Source organism: Moschus berezovskii, chromosome 22 (assembly GCF_049115385.1).
Source record: "Moschus berezovskii isolate FMDL1 chromosome 22, NW_MosBer_1.0, whole genome shotgun sequence".
In the NCBI taxonomy this organism is placed as follows: domain Eukaryota; kingdom Metazoa; phylum Chordata; class Mammalia; order Artiodactyla; family Moschidae; genus Moschus; species Moschus berezovskii.
The window spans coordinates 7,335,090-7,360,555 of NC_142481.1; the positions used below are offsets into that span (position 1 = coordinate 7,335,090).

The following is a 25,466-nucleotide window of genomic DNA, read 5'->3' on the forward strand; positions in this document are numbered from 1 at the left end:
GAAGGAGGTGGTCAGAGAACAAGAGCTGCGGGGAGAGCGGGGGAGACCCTGGCGGGAGGGGAGTATTAAGGACAGAAACACAAAGAGGAAGGACAGACACAGGAGGGAAAAGAGACCCAGAAAGAAGGGTTCAGGAACCCAAGAGAGGAGAACGAGGCCAGAGAGAGAGAAATCAGAGAAAAAGGTAGGGGCCAAGAGAAAGACATTAAGGGTGGGAGACCCCGCCATGGGGGAGAGGAGACTGAGGTTCAGAGAGCAGAGAGGTAAGACTCAGAGGATGGGGACAGAGACCCAGAGGGAGCGCAGAGACTTAGAACGAAGGGGCCAGAGTTTCAAAGGAGTAAGGGCAGAGTCGGGGGGACAAATATTCAGAGAAAAAGAGACACTGATGAGAGACACAGAAGCCGGAGCGGGGATGGGTAGGGAGGCGATACCAACCAGCCGCCGCACTTGCCGGGGATAGTGCAGAGCGGGGAGGCCCGCAGCCCCTGACCAGCCCCCTTCCCTCCCACAGGCACCGCCTCCGGCCGTCGCAGCCCCAGCCGCAGCCGCTGGCCCCGCCCCTGCCCTGCGTCTGCGCTCTACCACCCGGCGGCTAGGCCCGCCCCGGGGGCGGGGCCGGACCCTCTGCAGGCTGTCCACCTAGTTCTGGTCCCGCCCTCCATTGGCCCCGCCGCGATCTCCCCGCCCTCTCTCCAGGATGCTCTGACACCTGACTCCGCCCAATTTCCTATCGGCCCCGCCTGTTTCCTCAGCCTAGACTAGACTGTGCTTCCCGGTGTTTTATTAGTTTCGCCCCTCCGCCTCCCTAAGACTCTCCTCAGCAGTTCTCATCCATCCCTCGGTTCTCCTGGCTGCAGTCTGCCATTATCTATACCTTGTCCCCTCTCCCTCATCGCGTTCCCCCATTTAAGGCCCTGCTGACCCTTAGGACTCTCTCCCAGGTTATTTGGCCTCCAAGACTTCCCGTTCTAGGTTCCACCGCTCCGTCCATCCCGATAGCCTTGTACTCTTTGCAGGTCTCATTTTCCTTAGCCATTCTCTACACTCTTAGCCCTGCCCCGCCCACGCCTACCCTGGTTGCTTTCAAGTCCCTTAAAGTCCCTCTCCTCTCTTAGTCTTGCATTTCCACAGGCAATTCAAGACGTTTTCTACCATTCGTGGACACCACCCACCTCTCAGTCTCTTCCCGTCCATCCTGGCATTCTTCCGGTCCAGCCCCGGTTAATCGGGCCGAGTTTGCAACTCCGACCCGGTACTTTCTTTACCTCGCCTCCTCCATTAGACCTAGTCAGAAGCTCTCAGGTTTCCAGGCCTCGCCCCACTCCGTCCCCTCTACTGGGTCTTAGTCCCTGTACCCCTTTCTCTGTTCCTTTTCAGTCCAGCCTAGTGCCACTCTTCATTTCCAGTTCCCGCCCCTCGCTCAGTCCCGCCCCCTCACCCTCCCAGAATTAGGACTTTCTAATTTCTGTGGCCCTGCCTCTTCTTAAGATCCGCCCTGCCCCGTCCAAGCAATGTTAGGATCCCAATCCGGCAGTCTCTATCTGTCCCACTCCACCAAGTACTGCTTGCCGGCTCTTTAGGCCCGTCTCCATCCAATTCGGACGGCCATCCGCCTTGTGGCCCAACCCCTGCCTCCGCTAGTCTCGGACAGTCAGGCCCCTTTAAATAGCCTGGACAAGTCCTATTCCTCTACCCGCGCCGCTCCTTTTTTTAGTTAAATCAGATCTCTTTCTCACATCTAGCCCCGCCTCCTCTGTTCTCCTAGTGCGGCCAAACCAGGCAACGTTCGCTTCCCATCCAGCCCCTTTAACACCTCGCTCGGCCCCGCCCCTTATCTCAGGAAGACCCAATCGGTGTGTCGCATGTGCGGCCCCGCCCCGTCCAGCTAGGCAGTGTTGGAGTCTGGGTCCTTTTCCCAGTTTCAGCCCCGCCCCCATCCCTTCCAAGGCCAATCAATTCAGCTCTTCCCTCCCTTTGGCCCCGCCCCCTTCCTCCATCACCTCCTCTCACCCAGTCACATCTGTCTCTCCCCCGTGGCTCCGCCCCCACAACGCCCCGCCCCTGCCGCTCCGCCCCCCATCCAATGCTGAGCTCAGTCTGCGTCTCGTCCTTCCGCGGGCGCCAGGGGGCTAGCAAACAGCAGCCGGCGCCGCCGCCGCAGCCGTCTGAGTCCCTGCCACCGCTGCCCTCGCCGCCGTCGCCACCGCCGCTGCTGCAGCAGCGGAGACCTGCGCAGCCCGGTCCCGCCGCGTCCCCGGCGGGCCCCCCGGCACCCCGCGGGCCCGGGGGCCGGCGCGCCGAGCCATGCCCCGGGCTGCCGGCGGCGGCCATGGGGCGGCACGGCGGCGGCGGTGGCGACAGTGGCAAGATCGTGATCAACGTGGGCGGCGTGCGCCATGAGACGTACCGCTCGACGCTGCGCACCCTGCCGGGGACGCGGCTGGCCGGCCTGACGGAGCCCGAGGCGGCGGCGCGTTTCGACTATGACCCGGGCGCCGATGAGTTCTTCTTTGACCGGCATCCGGGTGTCTTCGCCTACGTGCTCAACTACTACCGTACGGGCAAGCTGCACTGCCCGGCCGACGTGTGCGGGCCGCTCTTCGAGGAGGAGCTCGGCTTTTGGGGCATCGACGAGACCGACGTGGAGGCCTGCTGCTGGATGACCTACCGGCAGCACCGGGACGCCGAGGAAGCGCTCGACTCCTTCGAGGCACCCGACCCTTCGGGCGCCGCCAACGCTGCCAATGCCGCGGGCGCCCACGACGCGGGTCTGGACGACGAGGCGGGCGCGGGCGGCGGCGGCCTGGACGGCGCCGGCGGCGAGCTCAAGCGCCTCTGCTTCCAGGACGCGGGCGGCGGCGCCGGGGGCCCGCCAGGGGGCGCGGGCGGCGCGGGCGGCACGTGGTGGCGCCGCTGGCAGCCCCGGGTGTGGGCGCTCTTCGAGGACCCCTACTCGTCGCGGGCCGCCAGGGTGAGCCCCCATCCCCCTCCCCTCTCCTGGAGCTCCCAGACCCTCAGGGAGCTCCCCATCCTTGCCCTCAGCCCCTGGCCCCTCAGACCCTTCTGGTCTCTCAGCCTCCCAGTTTCTTAGAAGCCTCTTACCCCATTCCTGGGTCTCCCATACCCCTCTGAACACACCCCCCTCTCTTGGCCATCCCCAGATCCTCAGATGTTTTTCCAACCTTCAGAACCCTCCAGGCCCCTTTCAACCCCACCCTGCTTCTCTAGTCCATCCTAGACCCTTAGAAACTTCTTCTCCGATGGGCCAATATCCTAAACAATCTCCCTGAACAGCCCCACTCCTGCCTTTCCTGAACCCCGCTAGAGAGCTTTCAGAAGACATTTCCTCAACCCTCAGAGTCTTCCCAGCCTCTCTTCACCCTTCTTACCTCTCTGGGCACCTTTCAGACCCTCAGCGGACTCTCCCCCAGCCTTCAGTTTCTTGGACCTCCCTAAATGCTCAGAAGACATCGCTTCCTAACCCTCAGAGTGCCCCAGGGCTTGTGAACACTGTCTCCATCCCCTGCAGACCCCATGAAGCCTGCTCTTCAGTTCTCCAGCCTTCAGGCCCGCAGGCTCTCCCAGCACCTCTCTCATTCTCCCTCTGCCCGTCTCCGAATCCCCTCCCTCTCTCCAAGTTTGCATCTCCTGATTATCTGTCAGCCCTCCTGCTTCTTCTGCCCTTTAAGTCTCAGAATAGTTCCCACCCCACTCTCAGAGCCCCCCGGACCCCTCTGAAACTCCAAACCACTTGCTCCCGCTAGGACACTCCCCCCTCACACTCCCTGCAACGCTCAGTCTTGGGGCATCTTCTCTCCTGGAACCCTGCTGCCCCCTCTGTGTTTCACATCCCTTCTCGCATCCTTCACACCAACTCCTCTCCTGAGGATTTCTCAATACAGCTCCAGACTTCCCCCAAGGCTTTCACACTCCTCCTCGATGTCTCCAGAAGAATCCCGAGCCCCCAGAATGTCTTTCGTCTCCAGAACTTCCCATATGCCCTCTAGAATCGCTTCTGCCTCATCCACAGATTCTCCCAGCTTCTCTGTTCCATTGTTTAAACTGCATGGCCCACTCTCTGTCTCTGGGACAACCCCACCCCCACCCCCATCCTCAGCCTCCCAGCCTTTTTCCTAGTCAGTAAATGACTTTCCTTCCTGCTCCAGAACTTTTACCTAACCTCAATCTTTGGGACTCTCAAGTTATCAGACCCAAAACTTCCTCAGTATAGCTCCCAGTTCTTTCTTGGTTTCTTTCCACCTGTCCCCCCATCCCCGGTTCTAATCCCTGCTCGCTTCATCTTTCTCAACAACCCCCGCCCCCCACTACCCAGTCTGAAGCCTAGAACTGGGCTCCTCAGCCCTTCCTGACCCCCCTCCCCGCAAAGTGAACCAAAGAGCCCACACTCCAGCCTTATCCTCTCTCCCGCCTTATCGCCCTCAAAATTCTAGACTTCCCCCAAAGATCCCTTCATCTCCCCGCTAAAAAACTTTCCTTAAAAATCTGTAACTTCTTTGGCTAAATAGCTACCCTTCCCCCTAGTTCTCACTTGAACCTCTTCCTCCTCCTAACTTACTCCCTGTTTTGATGGAGAGAGGACAGTTCAAGATAGGGGGAATTAGAGAAAGGAGGGAAAGAGGAGAGACTCCAGCCCCACTCCTAGCCTCCTGGGGACCCAAACCCCCGTAGGAGCAGTCCGGCACCCTCCCCCCACCGTGCCGCGTCCTGGGCCGGGAAGGACGCGGAGCCGCAGTGCCGCATTCGCGCCGGGGGAGGGAGTGAGAAGGAGGGGGGCCCGGAGGCACCGCATAAAGTTTGGTCCCCGGGAAGCGCTGAGTTGGCAGGATTTGGGTTTGGGGTGGGGGGAGGTGGGGGAGAGGAGGTGCGGAAAGGACGTGGCCCTAGATGCCCCCTCAGGCCTCTGAGAGTCATCCTCTCTCCATGGCCTGGGGCGCCCTTCCCTCTTGTGACCCCATTGAAGGGTCCTGAGGTGAAGCTAGGGGTTCAGGACAGCTCCGGAGGACACTTATTTACTTTACAGCTGTGTTTTGAGTGTCCATGTAGTGTCAAGCACTTTCTAGCCTTCAAGTGAAAGTTTGAGAGTCGAGAGCTGAAGCCAGAGCAAAGTAGAGGGTCCGGTTTCCTCCCCCCTCGCTCCCCTCTCCGTCGTAATCTCCCCTTTCCTTCTTACAGGGACTTCATGCCGTCCTACCCCTTCTGGTTTTGAACCATCTCGGGACAAGGGGTAAACCAGTCCTGACGCTGTCCAGCTGCGCACTGCGGCGGGTGCCCACCTTTCTTTCTGTGTGTCCTGGGAGGGAAGGAGTTACTCAAGCTCCTGGCCTGTGGCCTCCCTCTGTGAAGCGGCACCGCGGCTGCGCAACGCCTGCTCTGCTCCGGCCTGGTAGGGGTTAAGACTGCTCCCAGTCCCTGCGGCTGCGCACTGCGGCGGGGGAGCTGTCCGTGGTGCTGGCCACCGCGCGCCCCACCCCCTGGCCCGGCCGGCCCGCCCCCACTGCGGTGCCGCAGCCTGCGCGGTGCGCCCGGTTCGGAGTGGGGTGCGGGGGGGGCACCGGGCATGCGCTCTGCGCCGGCCTCTGGCCTCTTAAACCACTGCGGAGAAACGAAGAGGGGGGTGGGGCAAAGGGCCAGCACTGACCCTCCTTTCCCCCAGGCTACCCCAAGGTCTAGGGTCATCTCTGAAGCCTAACGCTGGCTCTCCTCTCTTCTCTGCAGCACAGTCTCTCTCTCCTCTACCCTTCTGATTAAAGCTCCCTCTGCCTCAACGCCCATCCCCTTCTCTCAAGACTAACCCTAGGGCTTTGACCTCCGTTCTACATATTTGATAAAGCCAACTACCATTCCTAGAGGCCTTCAAGATCTTGACCCTGCCTTCAGTCCTCAAGGTCTTCATCAAAACCTACACCATTGTGCGCTCTGGATACAGATCCTTCCCCATCTTGAAATGATCCAGGCACCCCATGCCTCTGAACCTCTGACCAGTCGCCTCACCTCCACTTGGACCTAGACCTGCCCTCTCCCTTTCTCTATGCCCAAGCCCCGGACATTCCCTTCGTTTCCAGAGCCTTAAACCCCATCCCTATCATCTTCCCTTTTTTTCAGTCTTGACCCTTCACTTCCTTCTTTCTTCAGAGCCCTGACACTGCTCCTCTCCTCTGTGGGTCCACCCCTTCACTGTTTTCTCTGGGTGAGGGCCTCACCCAGCCTTCTCTGTTTTCTCAGACTCGGTCATTAGCATCATGGTCCTTAAACATTGGCACCTGAGGTCTCAACCTTGGCCCCCCCTTTAACTGCTGCCCCTGTACCCTAACAAAAGCTCAAGCACTGGTTTTGGAGCCAAGTCCTTTGTATATTCATCTAATGTAATCCTTACAATAATCCTGTAAAAATAAAACACCAAAACTTGAGGTTCAGAAGGCTTAATCTCCTTGCCCAATTAGGCAGAGAAAAAGCTGGATTCAAACTCAGGCTTTCCTACTCTTAACCGCCTCCTTGTTCTGCCTCCCCACCCACCTTCTCCCCTTGCCCTTCCCCCCAGTTCCAAGCCAAGCCCCAAAGCCTCTGAGACACAGGATGCATGATTTTAGTCTCCCTTCTCCTATTCCCCAGCAGAATCATTGGACCCTGCCAGGGACCCCTGAGATATGACACAGGGAACAGGAGGGGGGGTGGTCTAGGAGACAGAGCACAGAGCCAGAAATTGCTGTTTCCAGGAAAGAAATGGACCATCTGCTGCTGCGGCTGGGGCCAGCTCCTCTCCCGAGCTGGGGGAGAGCTGCCTCTGATCCTTTTGCAAGCTTTAGAGAGAACAGGATGCAAGAAGTGATGGACGCATTGGGGCTGGGACACCCGGATTTCTCTGGAGTTTGGGTCTGAGAAAGGGGCCACTGGGAGGGTCTTGGGTAGATGGCTGTTCGACCAGATGCCTGGGTCACCTTTCGCCCTTTTTCTCCCACCCTGCCCCACAGTATGTGGCCTTCGCCTCCCTCTTCTTCATCCTCATCTCCATCACCACCTTCTGCCTGGAGACCCACGAGGGCTTCATCCACATCAGTAACAAGACAGTGACGCAAGCCTCCCCGATACCTGGGGCTCCGCCGGAGAACGTCACCAATGTGGAGGTGGAGACGGAGCCCTTCCTGACCTACGTGGAGGGTGTGTGCGTGGTCTGGTTCACCTTTGAGTTTCTCATGCGCATCACCTTCTGCCCAGACAAGGTGGAATTTCTCAAGAGCAGCCTCAACATCATTGACTGTGTGGCCATCCTGCCCTTCTATCTGGAGGTGGGGCTCTCAGGCCTCAGCTCCAAGGCCGCCAAAGACGTGCTGGGCTTCCTGCGGGTCGTCCGCTTCGTCCGGATCCTGCGGATCTTCAAGCTCACGCGGCACTTCGTGGGGCTGCGCGTGCTCGGCCACACGCTCCGCGCCAGCACCAACGAGTTCCTGCTGCTCATCATTTTCCTGGCCCTGGGTGTGCTCATTTTCGCCACCATGATCTACTACGCCGAGCGCATTGGCGCCGACCCCAACGACATCCTGGGCTCCAACCACACCTACTTCAAGAATATCCCCATCGGCTTCTGGTGGGCCGTGGTCACCATGACAACCCTGGGCTACGGAGACATGTACCCCAAGACGTGGTCGGGGATGCTGGTCGGGGCGCTGTGTGCCCTGGCCGGGGTGCTCACCATCGCCATGCCAGTGCCCGTCATTGTGAACAACTTCGGCATGTACTATTCGCTGGCCATGGCCAAACAGAAGCTGCCCAAGAAGAAGAACAAACACATTCCCCGGCCCCCGCAGCCTGGCTCGCCCAACTATTGCAAGCCCGACCCGCCCCCACCACCGCCCCTCCCTCCTCACCATGGCAGCGGCGGCATCAGCCCCCCACCCCCCATCACCCCGCCCTCCATGGGGGTGACTGTGGCCGGGGCTTACCCGCCGGGCCCCCACACGCACCCCGGGCTGCTCAGGGGGGGAGCGGGTGGGCTCGGAATCATGGGGCTGCCTCCTCTGCCGGCCCCTGGGGAGCCCTGCCCATTGGCTCAGGAGGAAGTGGTTGAGATCAACCGGGCAGGTGAGGAGGGGTCACGGGGGGGGGGAGGGGGGCGGAGTGGGCAGGCAGAGGTGGGGTGGTGTTGAGGCTCGGAGGTGGTCAGCCACGGACACGCGAAAGAGAAAAGGGAACAGCAGGTGTTGAGGCCAGAGAAGAAGCAGGGAAGCAAGCAGTGGTGGAGAAGCAGTTTTCGTGTGAAGGAGTTTCAGGGAGAGACAGACCTGCAGCCAAGGTATTCAGGGGGTCTGCGGGGAGGGCAGAGTGATCAGCCATATGGTGAGAGGGACTCAGAGAAAAGGGGGGGTTCAGAAGACATGGGGAGAGAGTTTCACGTGGGAATCTAGGGCCAGAGACAGGCCAGGGGCAGCTGCAGCTTACATGATGAAGGAAGTGAGAGGAAAGTTGACTGAGCCTGTGCGTCCCTCCCCCCAGGGGAGTCTGTGTCTCAGAAGCAGCGATTGGGGCATCTGTCCGGGGGGAGGGAGAGGCTGGGGGGCCCCACCCCCATGCTTTAAATAGGTCAAGAAAGGGAGCTGGGCCACCCGGCCCCCCATCTTGCTCCCTCAGCCGCTGACCCAGTTTCACACCAATTAAAAATAGCTGGAGTCAGAGCCTAGGGGACCCCCACCTCCCCCTCCCTCATCTGTCACCTTCCCAACGCCTCCCCACTGTGCCCTTGCCAGCGTCCAACACCCCTCCCTAAGCAACCACCTCCCAGCCTCCTCATCCCTCCTAACCACCCTTCCAAACCTATCCCACAGCACGCACCCAACCACAGCTGTACCCCGTTCGGTCCATTTCAACCACGAAGCCTACCAGTACCCAGCTCACTTCCCAGCTGCCTCTTCCCCTGTTCCCATCCCTCCAGACACCCGACACCCTAGCCCAGCGCTGCCCTTCTCAGCACCCAGTGCCTGGGCTGACTCCACTTCCTGGCCTTCGAGACCCTACCCTGCTGTCCTTCCCGAGACTCAACACCCTCCTGGCCATGACCCTGCTCCCCACACCCACCAGCCACACCACCCCTGCCCCCCCGGCACATCTGGCACCTCTCCTCCAGGGGTTCCCACACCTCACTGTCACCCTTGTGTCTGTCTGCTCCCCGAACACAGACCCCCGCCCCAATGGGGACCCTGCAGCTGCTGCGCTTGCCCACGAGGACTGCCCCGCCATTGACCAGCCCGCCATGTCCCCGGAAGACAAAAGTCCCATCACCCCTGGGAGCCGGGGCCGCTACGGCCGGGACCGAGCCTGCTTCCTCCTCACCGACTACGCCCCATCCCCTGATGGCTCCATCCGGAAAGGTGAGGTGCCCTCCACTGACCCCCCCCCCCCGGGACCCTCCCTCTCTGCCCTCTAGGGGAGGGCAGAGAGGGAGATGGGGGAGGAGGTGCTGGACTTCCCTTCCCCCACCTCCTGGCCCCCAATTCCCTCCCTCTCAGACCCCCTCCCCCAAATTTCCTCACCACTGACCCTTCACCTGTCTTTATTGCATCTCCATTCCCCCCCCACCCCCAGCCACCGGTGCTCCCCCACTGCCCCCCCCAGACTGGCGTAAGCCAGGCCCCCCAAGCTTCTTGCCCGACCTCAACGCCAACGCTGCGGCCTGGATATCCCCCTAGTGGACGAACCCCCTCCCCCCGGGGTAAGTAGCCCCCACCCCTCTGAACCCCTTCCCTCCCGACTAACCCATCTGAGAACATGCAGCCCCCACTGACCGAGACTCCCACCCCCTCACTGTGAACAGCTCCATCCACTTAACCCCCAGCCCCGACACTGACCCCACACCCATCTGCCCAGGACTTGCCCTGCCTCTCACTAACTGCTAGAACTCACCCCACCCCTCCCCACCGTGCGCCTGACCCCCCCACCCCAACGGCCTCACGACTGACCTCCATCCTCACCCCCATCCACATCTCTCCCCCTGCCTCCCCCTCTTGGTTTTGCTTTTGTTTGTTTAATCAAGAAAAGGGGGCACACACCCAGGACATTCTTCTGAGTACAGGATGAGGTGAGAAAGACTCAGCCACTTATGCGGTCACTCGTGGCTTGGCCAGCACTTACCAGGCACTCACATACATGCTCCTGGTGCTAAGCACGGGGAATCCACAGGGAGCATATCAACCCCGCCCCCTACCCCCAGTTTGGTGGGAGAGGCAGATGCAGACCCAGACCTGAGGCAGGAGAGCAGGCTGAGCTGAGGAGCCCTGTCCTGGGATCTGGGGAGGAGCAGGTCGGACATGAGTTTGAGCAAGCTTGGGGAGTTGGTGATGGACAGGGAGGCCTGGTGTGCTGCAGTCCGTGGGGTCGCAAAGAGCTGGACACGACTGAGCGACTGGACTGAGGTCCACTCTGGGACTTCATGAGGGGGCACTGGAGTGGAGAGACTGCAGGTCGGGAGGCCAAGGTGGAGTCTGGGGTGAGGGTCCCAGGGGAGAGGACAAAGCCCGAGCCAGGGTCGGAGCTACAGGGATGGGAAAGAAGAGAGGCGGAGGAACAGGGCCAGGACTGGATAGTGGGGAGGTCAGAGAGAGAGTGAGGGGCAGTAGGTGAATTATTCAGCAAACATAACCACGCACTTTCCACCTGCCATATATTCTGTAATCCTCACAACAACCCCAGCCAACCCCTAACTTCATTCATTCATTCAGAAACTAATGATTGAGGGTCGAGTTCCAGGCACTGGAGATTTGGCAGGGCACAAAGCACAGATCTCCCTTCACAGAGCTGGTACTCGAGAACCCTGTGGCGACGTAATATAGCCAAGGGCCAAACATGTCTGCCAGTTGCTTTGTAAATAAAGCTTTATTGGAACACGGCCACTGTGAACAACAGCAGAGTGGAATAGTTTCAACAGAGATGGTATGGCCCACAGAGCCCCGGAAATATCGACTATCTGGCCCTTTACAGGGAAAGTTCTCCACTCCATGAGTGGGGGAAACAGAAAACAAACAAGATAATTACCCTAATCAGGTCAGATAAAGGGGTCTGTGAAGGTCTTTCTGAGAAGGTGACCTAAAACTTGAAGCTCAAAAAGTACCAGCGAGCAGAAGAAAGAGCAAGCTCAAAGGCCCTGAGGTGCTGAGGTGGGAGGCCCCTGGTTTGCTGAAGGAATAGCAAGGAACAAAGCGTGGTTGGAGTTGAATGGCCAAGAGGAGAGGGGAGGAGCCTGGGGGGAAGTGTTTTTGGCCATGGTGAGAGGCTGGATTTGATCTTAAAAGTGTTGAGAAGCCACCTGAAGGCACCTGGTCCATCACTTATTCAACAAACACTTATGGAGCCTTCCTTCCAAATGCAGAGATACAGCTTAAAGAATCCCTGGCTGCAGCCTAAGGAGATGGCAGAGCAGGACTCAGGGAGCCTCCAAGGAGAACCAAATCTCAAGCCCCTTGTTTCGTAGAAGCTTAGAGAGGGCCACGGCCAACCCCCAGCCACAGAGCAGATGCAGGACCAGAAGCAGGCTTCCAGGCTCCTAGTCCAGAGGGGACTGTCTGGCTCTTCTTGTTCCATTCCCGGACCTCTCCTGTTGCAACCTCCCCTCCACTCCCCCGTCATCCTCCACTGTCATCTCATTACCAACCCCCACCTCCCTGTTCCCATTTCAGCCCACCCCCCGCTTGCACCCAGCCCTGTTGCCTACTCCCTTTGTTCCCCCACCCCCAGGTCTGGATGGGCCCCTATGAAATTGAGGGGTGGGGCAAGAGGACTTGGGAACGTGGGTAAGGGAGGAGTGGGGGGATTGGCGGGGGGCAGGGGGAGGTCTCTGCTTCTTTTGCCTCTGATGCCAAAATCCATTCATTGAACTCAAATAATGGCTGGAGCTGATGGGGCTGGCTGAACTCCCTCCCCCAAGGTCCTGGATCCCTACCCCTTCCACACGCCTGTCTTCCTCTTTTAACTTCTCCCTCACCCTCCACTGTTCCCTAGCCCCCTTCTTTCAAGACCCTTCCTTCTGACCTGGTCCCCACCCACCCTGTCAGCCCCCTTCTCTGTCTTCCCTCAGGTGCTGTTGGGTCCAGCACCTGACCCGCATCCCCCGCCTCCTCCCCAGTACTCCCCCTCTCTCCCTTCATTCTCCTCCCACTCCCCCCAAGCCACCCCGGAAGCTCCTTCCATATTTGATGTCTCTGGCCGCCCCCCATTTCACTGCTCCCCTCCCGCGGAAAACACCAGAGAGGAGGAAGAGATCCCGGCGTTTCTCCGGCCCCCCAACAGTGAGGCTGTGTTGGGGGGTTCTCCCTGGCCACCCTCCCCCCCGCCGTGACTCTGTGTATTTCTGTCCCCAGCTCTTGTCACCGCCTGAGACCTCGCGAGACCCTCGATCCCCCCCTGCCCCTTTCCCCCAGGTTAGCAACTGGGAATGGCTGGGAGGGGGTGACTCCAAGATACTGGGCTTCCGACTCCCCCTCCCCCAGGCCCTGTCTTCTCCTGTCAAGATGCCCACGTCCAGACTGACCCCTTGGTACTGGCTAGGAAAGCCCTAGAACAGCTCAGATACTGGCAGAACTCTTCAAGACATTCCTAAGTTTTCAAGAAACCCCACAACTGCCCCTAAGCCTTAGATCCCTTGAGTATCGAGACGCTGCCAGGACCTTCCCATCAGAAGGTTCCCATCTGAAAGCTTGAGCCCTTGAAGATAGCCCATTACAACCTTCGGCCGAGCCTTGCCGACATCAGACTGCTCCTGGAGCTGTCCTTCAGCACCACCCTACCCTGGCCCCACCCGGGGTGGGGGGCACTGTCTACTTGTGCTCCATTCAGCCCCTCACAGTCCACTCCCCACGCCCCGTCCTCCTCTTTCTCCGTCTAGGTGAGCCCCCCACCGCCTGCGGCCCCACCCATCTCCTCCCAAGCCCTCCCCACCAGCTGCTCGCCCGCTGGCATTCCACCCAAGCTCCCTCCCCACGCCCGTGCTGCCCACCATCTGCCTCGCTGCCCTCCCCCCACCTTTTTGCCTCAGAAGAGGGGGCCAACAGGGGGAAAGTGGGTTGGGGGGGCGGGCGGCGGTGGGGGTAGGGTGGGGAGGCTCGGTGGGTGCCACCTTGCCTCCTGACCCTGAGTCTCTCCCCCCTCCCCATGTCTGAACCTTTCTCCTTGATGCCAACTGACTGTCCGGTTTGTTCACTCTCTCTCTCCGTCTCCTCGGTCCGCCTCTGTCCATCTACCCGTCTCTTGCCGTCGCCGTCCTGTGTCCTGGTGCCCGACTCTCTTGTCTCCACCGTCTCTCTTGCCTTCCGTGGCTCACCCTCTCCCTCCATCTCTTCCCGTCTGTCTCCGTCTCTCTCTCCATTTCGCGTCCCTCTGTCTTGGGGTCCCGCTGTCTGCTGGACCCTCCGCCTGCACCCGCATCTCCTCTCTTCCTTCTGTGTTTCTGCCCTTCCCACCCCCCCCCCCAGGTTACGAGAAATCCCGCAGCCTGAGCAGCATCGCGGGCCTGAGCGGGGTGTCCCTGCGCCTCGCCCCCCTTGCCACTCCCCCCGGCTCCCCCAGGGCCGCCCGCCGCGCTCCCCCAACCCTGCCCTCCATCCTCTAGCGCTCCCCTCCCCCCCGTGGGGGGACTCGGGGGTGACAGGGAAGAAGGTCAAAGGAGCTGGGGGTGGGGGGTGGGGGAAAGGGTTTTTTTTAAAAAAACAAAAACAATAACAAAAAGTCATTAATAATATGCAACGGAGACGACGACGCCAGCAGACACCCCCGGGCCCCTCACCCCGACCTGGGCCCCCAGGATGGAGGGGGAGGAGCCAAAACCCATCCCCCCAACTCTTTGCCCCTCCTTAAAAAAAGCCTTCTCAGGTCTCCATGAGCCATAGGAACCACACCCCCCCATTAACTCGTGTAAATAAGTCCAAATTATGCCAATCACAGTTTGGGGCGCCTCCCCCCAACTCTGCATGCCTTCTCGAACCTGGACCCCCGCCCTCTCCAACTCCACCTCAGCAATAAGCCGCGGGGGGCTGCATGCCGCGAGCGAGGGAAGGGACATTTTGGGAAGCGGGTGGGGACCTTCGAGGGGGTCGGGCTGGTCTTTAAGTCACACCACAGAAGGGTCTCCTAGCCTCCTACCCTTCACCCCAGGAGGGCAACCCATCACGCACTGATTTTTTAAAAAATTAGCAGCAGTGTGGGGGAAGGAGGAACAGTCACCCAAGCCAAAAACGGGAACTGAGCTCAGATGGTAGAAGCGGAGGCATGAAGGGGGTGTGGGGAGGGCCTGCGGACAGCTGCTCCCTCAGCCTTTAGGAGCATCCCGCTGGTGAATTTCACCCTTCCATCCGCCTCTCCTACGCCCCCACCCCACCCCCCCCCCCGGGATCTGCTCGCCTCTGTTGCTGCACGGACTCAGACCTCCCATCCTGGGATTCCTGGGATGTTCTGGCCCTAGCACACAAAGTTCCGCAACACCCCCTCCAGATTCTCAGAATTCCTGAGGCCGATTCTGGCACTCCACATCTTCCAAATCCCAGCACGCTCCTGGGACTTGACCTCTCTGCACACAGATGCTACCCGACCCCCAAGTCCCCCTGCCCCCAGTTCTAACCCCTGGGCTGCATCCCAGCACCGCTCAAACCAAGACTTGACCCAGCCCTTGAACTCACGTTCAGCCTTTGGGATGCTCCAATTTTTGCCACACTCTGAACACTTCCTGGACACCCCTAAACCTGACATCAGACATCCAGTTCAGATTCCCCTGACGCTAGAATTTTCAAGATAGGCTCAACCTGTCTGCAATTCCAGGGAACCAGATCTTTCCGGGGCACCCCCTTCTTATGGCTAGCCCTGTCCCCTCCAAGAGCCCCTTTCTTTAAATGGTGTCCCAAAGGCACCTTCATAGACGCCAGTGTTTCCCAGAGGGTCATATTTGCACCCCTGGCGATGTGCTGAGGTTTTAAGCGGTACAATGACAAACACTTATTTTTAAAGTTTTGTCTTTCCTGGCATTTCGCATATAAGCCTGTAAGTCCAGATACTGCTGCTTGGCCAGGACACCGTTTATTTAGGTTAGAGGTGTTTACATTTAAAATGTAGAGGCTGTTCCCGACTGGAGGAACGCTGGAATATCAGAAGCTTGGGAAACAATGACATATCCACCCGGGCTGGGATTCCAGCTAGCCCCTCCCCCGCGTTCCTCAACCCCCGACGCTCGCGGGTGGAAAATCATTTCCCACATCCCATCCTGGCTCAAGGATGCGCTACCTCCCCCAAGCCCAGAGACCACACCGGTCCCAGAGTCCTTAGGGGACTCCCCTTTTTGGAGTTGGGGGCCCACAGAATTAGCAACCTCCCTCCCTCTGCTCCCACCGGCCTCAGGAACACCCCCCAACACCCGAGGGTTGGGGGGATGTCACTGAGCACGATTCTTGATGCAACGATTCCTATGCAAGGGGCATTTTGAGTCCCCCCATTCTTCCCTCGGACCCTGAACCCTGGTGAACCAGGGGCGAGGGGTGGGCGGGTTCTGGTGGGAGCGGGGTGGGGCGGGGTAAAGGGCTAGAGGCTTCAGACACCAGGGTATGGGGTTGGAGACTGATTATATTGCCAAAGGGTTTAACTTCTTAAAACCCCAGATACCCCTGACCCTCACGGAAGCCGAAAGGTGCGGGGAAAGGGGGTGAGGATTTTTCTAAAGGGTACGGACTTCTTCCCAACGTCTACCCTCCCCCCCACGGCTCGCCAATCTGCCACACGTACCCAGCTTTTTAGTTCAGCTTTTGAAAATAACCACAATCATTACAAACCTCTACAAACGTTATTCTTGTTCCCCGTCCCCCAAGTCAACAGTGTGGGAGTCGGGGAGGGAGAGAGAGAGCTGAAGGGACAACTTCCAGGTCCTGCGTCCCTTTTCCCCCCGGCCGCCAGGGTGCCTGCAACTACACGCATGCGCTGCATGACGCGCTCCCCACACGCATGTCGCGCCCCTCCTGCGCTCCGAGGACGCACCGACACGGGGCAGGGGGCGGGGTGATTGGGGAGGAATGAATGGCGGGGGTCTTTCTGAACACAGCGGCTACTCCCCAACACACACACAGCAATAAGTTTCTCACTCAAAAGTGGGCGGGGCGGGCCTGGCCTGTCGTTGGGTTGGGGGGGAGTGGCAAGGGGGCGCTCTCAGGGATGGGGGAGGGTGTCCGGAGTCAGTCTGGGAAGGGGAGGTCTGCAAATCGTCCAACTCTGGTGCTAATGGCGGGTCTTCTCAACCCACCCCCAGGGCAGGGAGGGAGGGGTCGGCGTGGCCCCTCCCCCAAGCCTCCCCCACGCCCACCCTGGGTGCATGAACCGCCCGATGCAGAAGCTGCCGCATGTCAACCCCCCTCCTCAAAGAAAAAGTGTCATGCCCCACCCTTCCCACCCACCCTGTCACTCCCCACCAAAATAAAAGTTTCCTTTTCATTTAAAAGTTTCATCCTCCTTGTCTGCAGAGAAGGTCTCTTGAAGGGGGCTTTGGGGGCAGACCTAAGGGTTGGGTCTTCAAGAGCAGGGGTCGTACTAAAATGGCAAGAGCATGCAGTTTGAGGGTGCAGACATGCCCCTCATCGCTGGCTCTCACCTTGTGATTTGGGGGGGAGCAAGTATCTGCCTCAGTTTCCCTGATGGTAAAAATGGGGATCCATGAGATGGTTGGATGGCATCACGGACTCAATGGACATGAGTTTGAGTAAATTCCGGGAGTTGGTGATGGACAGGAAGGCCTGGCATGCTGCAGTCCATGGGGTTGCAAACAGTTGGATATGACTGAGCAACTGAACTGAACTGATAGCCCTAACTGGAAAGTCACATGACCCACGTCATGTGAGCTCATAGATGAAAGTTTCTAGTCACCAGAAAAGGGATGGACCTGGGTCCCCAGTGTGGGCTCAGGGGTTACCCACTCTGAAGCCAGACTGGGTTCTATTTCTTAGTAGCTGTTTGTCCTTGGGCAAGTCTCTCAACCTCTCTGAGCTTGTTTCCACCACTCAGAAAGTGGAGGGGGTGCTCTGTTCATTTAACCAATATAAAAAGGAGGGGGTGATCTAGTCATTCAGCAAATATAAAAAGGTTAACTACACCAGGCAGTGTTCTAGACACTGGAAAACAATGAAATCTCTACATCTACGGGTTGAGACTAATGTCCCAAGTTTAGCACAGCTCAGTAAATAGCATTCAACAAACAGCTCAACAGTCACCACAGTCGTTGCTTTGCAAATACTTGAGGGTCAGCTAGAGTGCAGCCCTCCCTCCTACCACTCGCTGACTGGGAGGTGTGGAGCCAGGGACCCTGCAGCTCTGAGCCTCAGTTTTCCCATCTGTATAATGGAGGGGATACCTCGGAGGGAGGCCGGATGAGAGGGAAATGATTTCTTCCACATTAAAAGCTGGATAAGCGGGGAGGTCCCCGACACCGACCATCTGGATTAGAACCAACCGACTGCCCCCCCACGCCGCAACGCCCCTTGCCTTGTCTCCCTACCCCTGGAGGAACACACATAGCCCGCAGGGTTCAGTCGGGGCTGGAGTTTATTTCTGCCACAGTTTGAAGGCTGGGAGGGTATGGGGCGTCCTCCAGCCCCCATGGGAAACTCCAGCTGGACTGTGATCACACAAGAGCAACGGGAGGGAACCTGAGGGGAGGGGGGATGTGTGAGGTCCCCTTATCCTGCCCTTTTGCAAAGGTCAAAGGCTGAGGGCCGCCTGGAGCTCAGGGTGCTGTTGCTCATAAGGTCCGGGGTCGGTGGCTAAGTGGAGAGAGAGAGGGATAGGGAAAGAGGGAGGGGTGGGGAGGGAGGGGAAGGGGCGTGGAGACCCAAAGTCCCTGACAAAGATCATTCATAACCGAAGGAAGGATTTGGAGCTGCATGGGGACTCAGCTTGCCGACCACACCCGAATTTCTCCCAAGTGAGATCGCCCTAGTCCGCGATCCCTGCTTGCCTGCTCCTCTGTTCAGGGATTCACGGGGAAGTCTTCCGGGACTCCCGGAGTGGGCTGGATAAGTGCAGTCATGCCGGAAGGCGGCACCGTTTCCAAAGTGCAAGAAGCCAGAGGGCGGTTCTCAGGACAGGCACCTGGCGGGGGCCAAGGAGGGAGGGCCCGGCGGCTGGGGGCAGGGTAGGGTCACTGCGGTGGGGCCGCAGCAGACCCTTCGGGCTCCGGGGGCGGGGGCCCGGACCCCGGCTCCGCCTCCTCCGCCGCCGCCTCCTCGTCAGACGCCACGCCCTCCTCCAGCCGGAAAACCTGGCGCACCGTGCGGGTGGTGAAGGTGAGGGGTCCGCGCCTGCGGGGGAGAGGAGGAGAGACCAGGAGGCAATTACGGGAGGAGGGGAGACAGAAAAGTGAGAGGCGTGGGGATACGGAGAAACAGAATAAAATGGGGAGGGGGGCACAGAGAGATGAGGGCACAGAGCGAAGACGCGGGAGCTGGGGGTTTATGCAGAGAGGTTGCGCGTGCACGGACGGGGTGGCCTTACCGGAGCCGGTTCCTCAGCGTGTTCAGCTCCCGGTTCATGGACTCGGAGGCCTCGGTGACATCCTCCAGCTCGTGCTGCAGCCTCCTGCGGACCGCCTGGGCCCGGGAAGCCTCCTCCTCGGCCTCCTCCAGCTGCCGCTTCAGCTGCTTCACTCGAAGGTTGCCCTTCTCCAGCTTTTGCGGGAGCAGGGGCGTCAGGTCATGTCTCTGGGTGCAGCTCTCACCCAGAGCTCCCCACATCTCCATCCCTCCTCTATCCTGCCTGTCACACGCCCTGCCTGCTGTTCACGCTTTTGTTCGGCTCTCCTAGATCTTCTCACCAGCCTCCAGGTCAGGCTCAAACGCGAGACCACCCGCCACTCGGCCTCAGAGGGGTCTCTCTATGCTCAGATCTGACCCTGCCTCTGCCCTGCTCAAGGTCTTCCCATGATTCTTCAGTGCCCCTGGGACAAGGTCCCAGCCAGCACCTCAGCCTGGCGTTCCAGGCCCTTGCAGGGTCTTCTTCCCATAAACACATGGATCACGCCATTTGTAGTGAGACCCTCCCTCAGACCCTACCATCTCTCTCTCCAAGGAGAGGACACACATAATCTGCCTCCCGACAACTCCTCTAACCTCATGTATCACTCAACCCCCCAACCCCACTATTCTCTCAAGTTACTCTGCTCTGCTTTTTTGCTTGGGACTCACCGGGCTGATTTCCATAGCCTAGGGTCTTTGCACCTGCTATTCCCTCTTCCTGGCTCTTTCCCACCCTTCAGTATCAATTCAAATGTGACTTCCTTAGAAAGGTCTTCCGGACCACCTCCCTCCCAATCTAGGGAGGATTCTCCAGTCCTCTGTATCCCCCTCTCTCTTTATTCTCTTTTTTCTTCATAACTGCTTTCACAATCTGGAATTATCTTTGCTTGTTTATAGGTTTACGGTGTCTTTCTCTTCCCGTGTTGCAAATGTGAACTTCATGAGGGCAGGGACATTCTCTGTGTTGTTGACAGCCATATCTCCAATGCTTTGCACAGTGCCTGGCACGTAGCAGGTGCTCAACAATTGTGAAATAATTGGAGAATAAAACACAGCTGAGCTTTTAAGGGCACACAGCAAACAGAGTCAATCACATTTGAGCCTGGGGTGGAGGCTGGCAAGAGGGTCTAGGAGGATCTGATCCAGACTGGCTTTATTAACTGTGTGACTTTGGGGCAAATTATACCCCCTTCTAAAGTTTCCATTTTCTCACCCGTGAAATGGAGGTGAAGAGAGAATGCAAGCATGCTGTCTTTTTGTTTAAGTAGGTAGCACGGTATGTGGGACACATTTACTGATCAATAAATAATTAAGGGCACAGATATGCAGCCAAAGTGCTCAAGGTTGAATTCTGGCTCCGTCTCTTACTAAATAAATAATTGTGAGCAAGTTACTTCAGTTTTCTGACATGAATAAGAGAGAAAACAACAGTACCTACCTCATGAGTTCTGATTAGAATTAAGTGTTACTACATGTTATGTCTTTAGCAGTGGCCAAAGAAAGCTCTCAATAAACACCACTTTATTGTTTAAGCTGTGGCCTAGCCTCCTGGTAGGATGTAACTTCTTCCGTCTCATTAACTGCCTCAGTTCCCCACCAGGGCTCTTCCTAGATTCCAGAATTTACAGACCACAAAGTCACGAATTCAGGCTCTCCGCTGATGCACCAAGGCCCAGGACGTGGTCTGCGCTGGGTTTCCGTCCATCACCCACACATCACCTCTTGTGATGGGAGCTCACTACCTCTAGAGATGTCACGTGCTACTTCTCAGTCGGTGGTGCCCCCCCCCAACTCCCACTGCTTCTCCATGATGTCAGCTGCTCACCTGGTCCCGGAGCTGGTCAGCCACCCTCCGCTCCTCCTCCACCTGCAGCACCACCTCTTTAAGCCTCTTCTCAGCCCTTCGCACCAGCTTGCCAGAGAGGATGCGCTCCCTGAGGAGAGGGAGAATCAAAAGAGCTGCTCACCTGGGGTTCTACCCCCGCCAAGCCTAGTTTAGCGGCTGCCTGTTCTTGGAGTGGCCTCTGCCCACCTTCCCACCCACTCACGACTGACTCCCACAGTCTACTGAGGCCTGGTGGTACCAGGCTACCACCAGGGCATCTAATCCTTGACTTCAGCTAAGATGCTTGATGTTCCTGAAAGTGTCTCCATGTCTACACCAGTTTTCCACTTCCCACTAGGTCTCTCATGCTCAACTGTATCCTCCACCCCGCTCCCAATCTTCCTCCTCTCAGGTAACTGACCCACTGACCACAAGTCTCCAAATCAGACCGCCAGGCACCACCCTCACCCATTTTCTCTCCTTTGCCCCACCCCCAGCCTGTCAGTACCCAAACCTTGTCCCACTACCCCCTGGACTCTGCCCTGCCCCCTCCTTAGCCTCACAGTCCCAGCCCCCAGTTCAGGACCTATCATCTCCCACCTGACCTCCCTTCTCCCTGGCCTGGAATTTTCTTTCTCCCTCTCTTCTTTCTCTCAATTTCCTTTTCAAGCTCTTTGTGTTTGTAGAACACTCTGGGAGCCCAAAACTCCATCCCGAACCATCGTCTTCCTTTCTCACTCACACACTTTCTTTGGACGCACTCAGCTGTGCCCCAGGTTTCTACAACCATTAGCCTGGTGTCTGCTAAATCTGTCTCCTGAGCTCTAGCCTGGTTCAGCCCCCAGCCTCAGCTGCCCACTAGGCCCTGTACACCCTGCACTGGGCTCAACGCCTTCTCCCAAACCTGCTCCTCCTCCCAGTTCCCCACGATCCACCTAGATCTGCAGGTCAGACACCTGGCACCATCCTTACCTCCTGTCTCCTGAATTTCCCTATCCTGATGCTCATCCATTCTCTCCTGTGTGGACCATCATACTAGGGTGAACTCCATGTGATGGGGCCCCCAGCAATGGGTGGTGCTTGGCAACCATGACTGGATACTCTCTTATGTCTGACCTGGCCACATGGCTTGTTTTAGTGACAGGATGTGGCAGAAGTGACATTGTACCAGTTCCAAGTCTAGGCCCTAAGAAACTCTCTCTCCTGGAACCTTCACTCTGTCATATGAACAAGCCTGGGTCAGCCTAGAGCAGAGACAAGTTAGCCGAGCTGTCCCAGGCAAGGCTGTAGACATGTGAGAGCCCAGCCAAGAGCAGCAAATCCATCTAGCTGACTTTCAGCTGAGCAAAGATGTGTGAGTGAGGCTCACCAAACCCAGATCAGCAGACCCTACCAGCCATTCCAAAGACAATAATAAACGAATGCTGTTTTAAGTCACTGAAATTTTAAGGTGGTTGGTTAGGTAGCTTCCCGGCATACGGGGCTTCCTTGGTGGTTCAGATGGTAGAGAATCTGCCTGCAACGCAGGAGACCAAGGTTCCATCCCTGGGTCAGGAAGATCCCATCCCTGGGTCGGGAAGATCCCCTAGAGAAGGAAATGGCAACCCACTCCAGTATTCCTGCTTCGAGAATCCCATGGGCAGAGATGCCTGATGGGCTACAGCTCATGGGGTCACAAAGAGTTGGACACGACTGAGCTACCAACACTTGTGCGGCTATAGCTAACTGCCACGTTACTGTTTAAATTATATAGTGGGAATGCAGTTACTTGCAGCACAAAGCATCCTAAATGATACAGGAAATCATCACCCATTAATATTATGATGCCTTTTGGATGTTTCAAAACCAGGTGCTTGTAACACAGCTCCCTTTTGTCTCATTGCCCAGAACGTGAGGGTTGCCCTCCATTCCCACTTACCTGCTCTCCTGCTCCAGCTGCTCCTCAGCCTGGGCCAACTTAGACTCAAGGGCAGCGATGATCATCTTCTGGCGGGCTCGGGCCCCAGCGTCTTCCTCACCCAGGCGTTCCCGAAGCTCCTGGACCTGCCGCTCCAGCTGCTGCCGCCCGCTCTCTGCCTTAGCTGAGAAACTGCGCTCAGCTGACAGTTCTGTGGTCAGTGATTCTACCTGTAGCAGTGGGGACGGCAGGACTGTCATGGCAAAGTCTCAGAGGGAATGTGGGAGGTAAATGTCAGAACCTCCCATAACTGAGTTGATGCTTGTTAAGTGCATAGCATAGAGCCTGGCACATACTAAACACTCAATAAATGTATTTTTCCTTGACTGGCTTATCAGCCAACAGCAGTGCCAGCTCTGGGTTTTAACCTTTTGGATAGGTTTTTTTCTATTTTTAATAAGACCACAAGAGGAGAGTGGTTAGGACCCTGAGCTTCTAATGCAGGGGGCTCAGATTGGATCCCTGATTGGGTAACTGAGGTTCCACATGCTGTACAACTCAGCCCAATAAATAAACAAGTCCAGATGACTATCACAGGCTTGTTTAAATGCTGTTGATTCTATCTTTGATTGTGAATGAGTCTATTCCAAGGGTTATCACATTTTTGTTTGCACCAGGCTCATCCAGAGAGCTTGTGAAAAAAATAAGGAAGAAAAAAAAAATGGACCACAGGATCCCACCCTCCAGAGATTCTCATTCAGCATGTCTGGAATAAGGTCCATGAATCCGCATTTTCAACAAGCACCTCAGGTGGTTTTGATAGAATGATATGCAGGATCGTTTTGAGAAATGCCAGCTCAATTAACAGGAGCTACTATATTGCTAATGTGTAACCACACCCCTAATAATAGTGCCTGTTTATTTATTCATCTCGTACTCTGAGTGAGGTCCTTTGCTGGGGACACGGAAATGAGTCAGATGAAGTCTGATTCATACTTTACTTCATTTCACCCTCACAGGAAGAGACCGACATGGTGATTAGCAAATGCTACTTTTTTTTAACCTTTTATTGGAAAATAAAACCGTGAGACAGAAAAAGTAAAACACAGATCAACTATATGGCTTAATAGACTGGGCTTCCCTGGTGGCTCAGATGGTAAAGAATCTGCCTACAATGCAGGAGACCCAGGTTTGATCCCTGGGTTGGGAAGATCCTTTGGGCCAGGGAATGACAACCCACTCCAGTATAGGTTAATAAAAAGTAAACATCATTGTCACCCCTGCCCAGGTCAAAAAATAGAACTTCATGCATCCACTCTACTAACAACCTCTTCCTTTTGCCCCAAACAACATGTCATCCTGACATTTTTCCTTTTTTGGATGTGCTGTGCAGCTTGTGGGATCTTATTTTCCCAACCAGGGGTTCGATCCGAGCCTCCTGCATTGGGAGTGCAGAGTTTTAACCACTGGACCACCGGGGAATTTCCCCCTCCTGACTCTTAGGGTGATCACTTCCTTGCTTTTTTTTTTTTTTCTTTTTAGTTTTATTATTCAAAGATGCATCCCTAGATTCTATATTGAATGCTGCCCATTAAAATTTTTTTGTACATGATTTTTAAGTGTCTGTTAATCTACAGTTTCCTCCTCCATCCTTTCTGACGTGTTAGTTGCTCAGTTGTGTCTGACTCTTTGTGATGCCATGGACTATAGCCCACCAGGAGTCTACTGTGTCTCCTGCATTGGCAAGTGGGTTCTTTACCACTGAGCCACCTGGGAAGCCCATACTGGATTGGGGTGGGCCCTAAATCCAATGGGCTTCCCTAGTCTCTCAGCGGTAGAAAACCCACTTGTCAATGCAGAACATGCAGGTTTGAACCCTGGGTCAGGAAGATCCCCTGGAGATGGAAATGGCAACCCATTCCAGTAGTCTTGCCTGGAGAATCCCATGGACGGAGGAGGCTGGCGGGCTCAAGTCCATGGAGTCGCAGAGTCAGACGTGACTTAGCAACTGAAACAGCCTCGCACTAAATCCAATGTGACTGGTGTCTTTGCAAGAAGGGAAAGAGGCACAGACACACAAAGAAGACACAGGGAAGGCCATGTGAGGCAGAGGCAGAGACCGGCCTGATGGATCTACGAGCCAAGGGCTGCTGAGAAGCAACCAGGAGAGAGGCCTGGAAGAGATGCTCCCTCAGAAAGAACAAACCTGATGACACCTTGATTTTGGACCTCTGACCTCCAGAACTGTGAGAGAATAAGTTACTGTCTTTTTAAGCCACCTAGTTTGTGGCAATTGGTTGCAGCAGCCTCAGGCAGCTAATACAGTGACTAGTATTTTTTTTAATTGTGTACTTGAGGGTTTAAACAGATTTGATGGATTTAAATCAGTTGTAATTATGACCCTGGTTGAAGCTCAAGCTGCTCCATTTGGGGCCAGTTGGGACCCTTTCCAGGTAGACTTCTAAATGCTTTTGAAATCACCAGGCTAGCTTCCTGGGGAACTGGTGTATTATGGACTGAATGTTGCCCCACAAATTCATATGAGTCCTAACCTCCAGTGTGTATCTGGAAATGGGGCCTTTGGGAGGTAATTGGGACTTGATGAGGATAAGACGGTGGGGCCCCCATGATGGCATTAGTGCCCTTATAAGGAGGTATCAGATAGCTTGTTCTCTCTTGCTACCCCTGCATGCACAGAAAGTTGAGCTCAGTGATTGCAGGATGAGATGATGGCCACCTATAAGTCGCCACTTATAAGCCAGGAGAAGCCTTGGAATGAAACCTATATTACCAGCATCATGCTCCCTGGATCCAGCCTTCAAGAAGCCTCAGAAATACAACAGAATGAATGCATTTATTCCTCCCCCACCTAGAGAACTCCTATTCAACCTTCAAAACCCAACTCAAATATTCCCTTTTCCTATGTGGATTGAAAAAAGAGGACTGAAGGTGTTATGGTCCCAGGTCAGTGGGGCCTCAGGATGGCAGGGGGTGACCCAGCTGTGCTCACCTGCAGGAGCAGCTTTCGGTAGCGGTCATTGAGCAGCTCTGCATTGCTCTGCTCCTCCTCCAGCTCCTCTTCCATTTGCCCCAGGCGCCCCTCCAGCTGACGTTTCTCATCCAGAATGGCAGCTCTAGGGAGAACAGGCAGGGCAAGGTCGGGGAAGAGGAGAGGGAAGGATGGCCAGAAGAGGGCGCCCTGCCC

The 25,466-nt window shown here is 56.7% G+C and overlaps 2 protein-coding genes across 8 annotated transcripts in view; one reads left to right on the forward strand and one right to left on the reverse strand.

Annotated features, from left to right (window-relative positions):
• Positions 1–1,866: 1,866 nt before the first annotated feature.
• KCNC3 (potassium voltage-gated channel subfamily C member 3) lies at positions 1,867–16,450 on the forward strand. Of its 3 annotated transcripts, XR_016035753.1 has the most exons (6): positions 2,012–2,974; positions 6,993–8,100; positions 9,192–9,383; positions 9,598–9,724; positions 12,366–12,425; positions 13,476–16,450. XR_016035753.1 is itself a non-coding variant. In XM_055411383.2 (5 exons), the coding sequence occupies exons 1-4, from the start codon at positions 2,087–2,089 to the stop codon at positions 9,699–9,701; spliced, it is 2,292 nt and encodes a 763-aa protein (XP_055267358.1). In that variant the 5' UTR covers positions 1,867–2,086; the 3' UTR covers positions 9,702–9,724; positions 12,366–13,329. The 3 variants fall into 3 exon arrangements, 2 of the variants coding, with proteins under 2 accessions (XP_055267358.1, XP_088686033.1); XM_055411383.2 differs by lacking the exon at positions 13,476–16,450 and having other exon boundaries at positions 1,867–2,974; positions 12,366–13,329; XM_088829907.1 differs by lacking the exons at positions 9,598–9,724; positions 12,366–12,425 and having other exon boundaries at positions 2,005–2,974.
• Positions 16,451–17,553: 1,103 nt separating this feature from the next.
• Positions 17,554–25,466, reverse strand: part of MYH14 (myosin heavy chain 14) — a 75,549-nt gene continuing 67,636 nt past the window's right edge. For all 5 annotated transcript variants that reach the window (XM_055411370.2, XM_088830793.1, XM_055411369.2 and 2 more), the window contains 5 exons: positions 25,272–25,395; positions 22,283–22,491; positions 20,365–20,473; positions 18,520–18,692; positions 17,554–18,326 (listed from right to left, as the gene is read on the reverse strand). In XM_055411370.2, coding sequence (XP_055267345.2) covers positions 18,167–18,326; positions 18,520–18,692; positions 20,365–20,473; positions 22,283–22,491; positions 25,272–25,395 — 775 coding nt within the window. In that variant the 3' untranslated portion in view covers positions 17,554–18,166. The remainder of the gene's footprint in view (positions 18,327–18,519; positions 18,693–20,364; positions 20,474–22,282; positions 22,492–25,271; positions 25,396–25,466) is intronic.